General features: G+C 42.8%; 1 protein-coding gene across 1 annotated transcript; it reads right to left on the bottom strand.

Annotated features, from left to right (window-relative positions):
* Positions 1-943: 943 nt before the first annotated feature.
* LOC117042272 (oocyte zinc finger protein XlCOF6-like) lies at positions 944-2,824 on the bottom strand (the record flags this gene model as incomplete). Its single annotated transcript, XM_033141804.1, has 1 exon — positions 944-2,824. A coding segment is annotated over one exon (1,881 nt), but the record flags the coding sequence as incomplete, so codon positions are not given.
* Between the last annotated feature and the right edge of the window lie 4,644 nt (positions 2,825-7,468).

Genomic DNA, 7,468 nt, shown 5'->3' with positions numbered 1-7,468 from the left:
ACGTGGGAGGTCAAGGGCTGGACAATGTGGCATTATAACGGTTTTTTGGGGCGAGAGCCCAGAATACCTGGAACAGCAAGGATGGGAACTGCAACCACAATATGATTTGATGACTGAACTGGAGATGCTTGGTGATGGTGTATTATTCTTTTCGAAGAGTGTGGCAAGGGAACTCTGGGACAATGCTCTGGTGTTTGGATTCCAAGAGAAGGACAACATTCTGGTGTTTGGATTTCAAGAGAAAGATGATACTCTGAACTATGCTGTTGGGAAAAACTGGGGGGAGGCCTGGTGGTTGATAGATGGAGAGAAAATGGCAATAAGGGGGGTAGGGTGAAAGAATAGATATATTTATTAGGCAGGTTTACCATGGTCCCCGATGTCAGAGAGCAAGATTGATTTGGAATAGAGATATCCCGGATTTTTCTTTTTAAATTGTGTGTTTTTTATATATGATATGAATTAAGCAATAGCTTAAATGATAGAAGAAGTTAAGATTGGTAACAAGATGCTATATTCTTATATTTAGAAGTTAAATGAAGTTACTAAAAGTAAACTGGTATTGAACGCAGCAGAGAGAATGGGGGAAGTCCCCACATAAGATTCGAAATATGAATATCAATAAGCGTGTTATGATTTAATGTTCGTGTGTTAGGTGTGTCAGGTATGTATAAGTTTTCTTCTTTTTTCTAGTGTTTATCTTTTCTTTTTAATGTAATTGTATTTGTATTGTGTATTTGTTTATTTGTTGTGTTATTGTTGTTTATTGTGGAAAACCAATAAAATTTGTATTAAAAAATATATAAAATGAAAGACTTCCACTACAACTAAACCTCTGTCCACTTCCCTAGCATTTTTATGGTTTCTCCCTTGCATGAGATTGTTGATGTTTTGTAAGAACTCCAGTCCGACTGAAGCTTTTTCCACACTTCATACATTTAAATGGTTTCTCCCCTGTGTGCCTCCGTTGATGAATTCTAAGATGTCCACTCTGACTGAAGCTCTTTCCACACTCAATGCATTTAAATGGTTTCTCCCCTGTGTGAGTCCGTTGATGTTTTCTAAGTGCTCCACTTTGACTGAAGCTCTTTCCACACTCCATACATTTAAATGGTTTCTCCCCTGAGTGAGTCCGTTGATGAATTCTAAGTTTTCCACTGTCAGTGAAACTCTTCCCACACTCCATACATTTAAATGGTTTCTCCCCTGTGTGAGTCCGTTGATGAATTCTAAGTGATCCACTCCCAGTGAAGCTCTTTCCACACTCTACACATTTAAATGGTTTCTCCCCTGTGTGAGTCCGTTGATGTTTTCTAAGTTCTCCACTCCAAGTGAAGCTCTTTCCACACTCTACACATTTAAATGGTTTCTCCCCTGTGTGAGTCCGTTGATGACTTCTAAGGTCTCCACTCCAGCTGAAGCTCTTCCCACACTCCATACATTTAAATGGTTTCTCTCCTGTGTGAGTCCGTTGATGTTTTCTAAGTGCTCCACTCTGACTGAAGCTCTTCCCACACTCCATACATTTAAAAGGTTTCTCCCCTGTGTGAGTCCGTTGATGAATTCTAAGTGATCCACTCCAACTGAAGCTCTTTCCACACTCTATACATTTAAATGGTTTCTCCCCTGTGTGAGTCCGATGATGTTTTCTAAGTTCTCCACTCTCAGTGAAGATCTTTCCACACTCTACACATTTAAATGGTTTCTCCCCCGTGTGACTCCGTTGATGAATTCTAAGGTGAATATTCTGACTGAAGCTCCTTCCACACTCCATGCATTTAAATGGTTTTTTCCCAATGTGAGTCCGCTGATGAATTCTAAGTGTTCCACTCCGACTAAAGCTTTTTCCACACTTCATACATTTAAATGGTTTCTCTCCTGTGTGATTCCGTTGATGAATTCTAAGATGTCCACTCCGACTGAAGCTCTTTCCACACTCCATGCATTTAAATGGTTTCTCTCCTGTGTGAGTCCGTTGATGAATTCTAAGTTTTCCACTCTCAGTGAAGCTCTTTCCACACTCTACACATTTAAATGGTTTCTCCCCTGAGTGAGTCCGTTGATGAATTCTAAGTTTTCCACTCTCAGTGAAGCACTTCCCACACTCCATACATTTAAATGGTTTCTCCCCTGTGTGACTCCGTTGATGAATTCTAACTGATCCACTCCAACTGAAGCTCTTTCCACACTCTATACATTTAAATGGTTTCTCCCCTGTGTGAGTCCGTTGATGTTTTCTAAATTCTCCACTCTCAGTGAAGCTCTTTCCACACTCTACACATTTAAATGGTTTCTCCCCTGAGTGAGTCCGTTGATGAATTCTAAGTTTTCCACTCTCAGCAAAGCTCTTCCCACACTCCATACATTTAAATGGTTTCTCTCCTGTGTGGGTCCGTTGATGTCTTCTAAGTGCTCCACTCTGACTGAAGCTCTTTCCACACTCTACACATTTAAAAGGTTTCTCCCCTGTGTGAGTCCGTTTATGTTTTCTAAGTTCTCCACTCTCAGTGAAGCTATTTCCACACTCTACACATTTAAATGGTTTCTCCCCTGTGTGAGTCCGTTGATGACTTCTAAGTGATCCACTCCAACTGAAGCTCTTTCCACACTCTATACATTTAAATGGTTTCTCCCCTGTGTGAGTCCGTTGATGAATTCTAAGGTGAATATTCTGACTGAAGCTCCTTCCACACTCCATGCATTTAAATGGTTTCTCCCCCGTGTGAGTCCGCAGATGAATTCTAAGTTTTCCATTCTCACTGAAGGCCTTTCCACACTCCATGCATTTAAATGGTTTCTCCCCAGTGAGTTTGATGATGAAAATTCAGGCTCCTATTCGTATTGAAATTCTTTCCACATTCCATGCATTTAAATAGATTCTCCCCTGAGTAAGTCTGTTGATGTTTTCTTAGTGTTCCACTGTTATTGAAGATCTTCCCACACTCTTTAAATGGTTTCTTTGTTATTCCCATTGAACATGGCCCCACAGAGTTCTGACTGCCTTCTCCATTGTCTGCTTTGGAGGGCAAAGGGGGAGGAAATCCTATTTGTTTTCTAGGAAGAGAACAAAAGAATATTACACACATGAATTAGCATCTGCTCTTATTGTAACATCTCATACATTCTCTCCTGTCCTCCATATGTTCCAAATTGTTAAGAATGGCAAATGAAATAATGCTAAATATTGCTAATGCATCATTAGCCTTTCATAACCCTTAATCGTCATTAATGAACCAGCGTTATCTCAGAATACAGTTGAACTGTGGGGTTTACTTTTTTAATAAAGAGTTTCCTCACAGTAAAGGGAGCTGCTCTATGTCCATGAACCTGCCCACTATTCATCGGGGTCCTAAGTTCATAATGAAGTTCTTCATCCCCTGCACAATAATCCTCCACTCCTTGGGCCACATTTTGTCCCCTTCAACCTCTAGATAGTTATTAAATCACCTGCACAGTCCCTTTGGCCTCAGGAGGTGCTTATTGACCATTTTGGGAGACCCATATAGAAGACTAGTGACAAGGCTTGGTGCTTGTGGTTGGCTGAAGGAGTGCTCGTAATTCGTTCCGGAGGTCCGTTCTTAACCTGAACCTTTCTTAACCTGAGGCACCACAGTATTGAAAATCCTAAACCTGTATTTAGCCAAGATTAGAGCATGGAAGCTGAAGAATAGTAAAGACAGAACCATCATTTTAGACGGGCTCCAGGATGAGCAGTTATCCATGATTGAATGCAAGAGGTGATGCGTCTCAAATCTTAAAGGATTTAGAGCATATGTGTTGTTGTTCAGTCATTCAGTCGTGTCCGACTCTTCATGACCCCATGAACCAGAGCACGCCAGGCACGCCTATCTTTTGTATGGAGACATAATTATGAGTCTTAAATTGCAAAGGCCAGAGACACACCCAGAAAAATTGTGTCCTTTAATTGTAACAAAGGACACAGTGCAAGGAACTGGAAGGCTCCAAAGGCAAAGAAACCCTTTCCTTATAAACAAGATAAGGAAAAGGAGGGGAGATCTGAACCCACTTTGCTACTATACGAAAAGAATTTGACTGTTCAGAATCGTGATAATAATTGTAATAAGTGGATTTTAAATTCAGGAGCTTATAGCCATTTTTCATATAAAAGGGAATATTTTAACGACATTAACGATATTGCAGCATCTCACACTGAAATCACAGGAGGCAATGGTGTTGAAGCTAAAGGTGCATGTTCTGTGAATTTAAAATTTAATGTGAACAATGAAGCTTTGGATACTACTGTGGAGAAAGTTGTGTATGTTCCACAACTCAGTTGTAACATGCTTAGTGTGCCCAGTTTGGACAGCATGGTTTCCAGATAAGATTTGGGAATGGAAAATGTAATTTGACTAAGAATGGTGAGCGGTATGTTCAAGCCAATGTAATAAATGGCATATATGAGGTTGATCTCTCATAAACCAGAAAGATGTGGCGGACCTGGAACTGTTGCATAGAAGGCTGGGACACAGGGACACCAACGCCATTCAGGACCTACAGAAAGGAGAACTTGCAAGGGGACTGCAGGTAACAAAGAGCAACACAGCACCAACAAAGTGCATAAGCTGTGTAATTCAGAAAGCTGTATAACCTTCATTTCCTCCATGCACAGAGCAGAGAAGCCCCAAAGTGCTTGACATAGTCTGCAGTGACTTGACATCGTCTACAGTGGACCTATGAATGTTCCCTCACTAGGGACGAACAGGTACATACTAGTACATACTAACATTTCTTGATGATTTCTCGAAGTATTGTGTTGCATATTTCATCAAGGAAAAGAGTGAGACAGTGGACATGTTCCAGAACTACATTGAATGGTGAAGAACAAGTTCCAGAGAGCTCCAGCTATGCTGATGACTGACAATGGGGGTGAATACTGCTCATGTGTCCCATCACCTCCTGGCAAATAGAAGGGGAAGAAATGGAGGCAGTGAGAGATTTTACTTTCTTGGGATCCATGATCACTGCAGATGGTGACAGCAGTCACGAAATTAAAACACACCTGCTTCTTGGAAGGAAGGCAATGACAAACCTAGACAGTATCTTAAAAAGCAGAGACATCACCTTGCCGACAAAGTCCGGATAGTTAAAGCTATGGTTTTCCCAGTAGTAATGTATGGAAATGAGAGCTGGACCATAAAGAAGACTGATCGCCGAAGAATTGATGCTTTTGAATTATGGTGCTGGAGGAGACTCTTGAGAGTCCCATGGACTGCAAAAAGATCAAACTTATCCATCCTTAAAGAAATCAGCCCTGAGTGCTCACTTGAAGGGCAGATCCTGAAGTTGAGGCTCCAGTACTTTGGCCACCTCATGAGAAGAGAAGACTCCCTAGAAAAGACCCTGATGTTGGGAAAGATGGAGGGCACAAGGAGAAGGGGACAACAGAGGATGAGATGGTTGGACAGTGTTCTCAAAGCGACTGGCATGAGTTTGGCCAAACTGCGTGAGGCAGTGAAGGATAGGCGTGCCTGGCGTGCTCTGGTCCATGGGGTCACGAAGAGTCGGACATGACTGAACAACTGAACAACAACACTGCTCACGTGATGCGAACTCTCCTGGCAAAGGAGGGAATTGAACATGTAACCTCAATTTCCTACACCCCACAACAAAACTCCAAAGCTGAGAGAGAGTTTAGGTCTATCATGGAGATGACTAGATGCATCCCTACCCCAGAAGCTGTGGGCGGATGCAGCAAGTTCTGCTGTATATCTCCAGAAAAGATTGCCGACCAATGAACCTAAATGTACACGTTCTGATCTTTGGCATGGGAGAATTCCCAGCCTGGGACACATTTGTGTATTTGGAAGTCTATGCTACTCCCACATTCCCAAAGAACATTGACACAAGCTTGACTCCAGAGCGCAAGCAGGTATCCTTGTGGAATAAGCGTTTGGAGGAAAAGGATACAGAATAATGGTGAATGCACATCGAGCAACTTACTTTGATGAGCACAACAAGGCTGACACTTAAAATAGTGTGGTGGATTTATGCAAGGAGTCAGAAAAAGTCCCAGATCTTGTGTACTTTCTTCATTAACCTCACCACGTCTAGAGCTGTCTCCAAGGTCATAGCCCCCTCTACAGGCAATGCACAAGGAGAGGAGGCAGAGGACCACACTCCTAGCGGTACCAGAGATGAAGAGGAAGATCCGTATGGAGACATGCCAGTGTTGGAGGAGGATGAGGAAGCTGATGCGGTTCTGGAACCACATGTTAGATGCTCATCCAGAACCAACAGAGGTGTCCCACCAGTATGACTCTCCTACTGTGCAGGGTTGCCGTAGAACCTTCTACATGGGAGGAGATGCCAACTGCAGAAGCCTGTCTCTGGAGGAAGGCCGCATAGGAGGAGATGGAGGCACTGCATCAGAATAAGATGTGGACCCTTACTGACCTACCTCCTGGTAAGAAGGCCATACGAAGTAAGTAGTGGTTTTTTAAGATTGATAAAGGAAATGAAGGGCCGGTCGTCTCGAAATGCTCCTCCCGAGTAAACCCACGGGAACGGACAGGTGTCCTCAAGGGTCCCCTAGGGAAAGCCCTCCTTTGCTCTTTCCTCTGCTCTGTCCTTTCCGAAATGAGCTGCTCCATATGTTGCGAATGGACAATGCATTCCAATAGGGTGCACTTTAGCCAATGGGAGAATTGCATGCTTTCCTGCAATGGAACTTTGAGCTGTAGTGCTCTGCACGCCTCATTAACTTCTAACCAGGCGTTGACAGTTGAACAATAGAACCGAAACTCCATATCCATATAATCCAATCAAAGTTGCAACATTGGACAACAGAACTGGAAGTAATCAATTACAGGTTGTTACATTCCGCAGTCTGGACTGCTACTGAATTAACGGATGCTAGAAAAAGCCTCTGATCTTTAGAAATTCATATAAAATCCTTAGTTTCATGGCTTTTGGGTAAACTAGTGACCGCCATAAGCTCGCAAGCATGGAGACACGTACTCACTCAGAAGCACCCCAGTGGGCAATCTATGGAAATGTCAAGCAATCACCGGGCAAATGTCTCCCTCCGGCTTTGCCATCTGGCAGACTATGCAAACTATTGTTTCCCTCCCAGTAAGTGCTCAAGTTGGTCCTCTCCAATACTTCACACCTGTTCACAAGTTGCTTAGAGTCATTACCTTATGTTAATCTTGTTTACCCCTATGTTAATCATGTATGAACCCTCCCCTTACCGCCCTTTTTTTGACGTTTTACTTATGTATTAGTGATGTAGTCATGATGCTTTCCGAACTGTATCTTGGGATGTGGAGGGAAGTTTTAAAAACCTGTGTCACCCTATTCCGGGTATTCAGTCTTATTTGAACCTTGTTGCGCAATAAACCTTGTGTTTTACTTTGCTCTCTGGTGGTTGGACTCCGCTTATTCAATACCGCTAAGTCCGCAGGCCCTTGCCTGACGAGCCAGGTGGCTGAGTAGCCTTGTACTTGCA

Source organism: Lacerta agilis, chromosome 2 (genome assembly GCF_009819535.1).
Source record: "Lacerta agilis isolate rLacAgi1 chromosome 2, rLacAgi1.pri, whole genome shotgun sequence".
Lineage (NCBI taxonomy): Eukaryota > Metazoa > Chordata > Lepidosauria > Squamata > Lacertidae > Lacerta > Lacerta agilis.
This window is presented reverse-complemented; position numbering and strand designations above follow the sequence as displayed.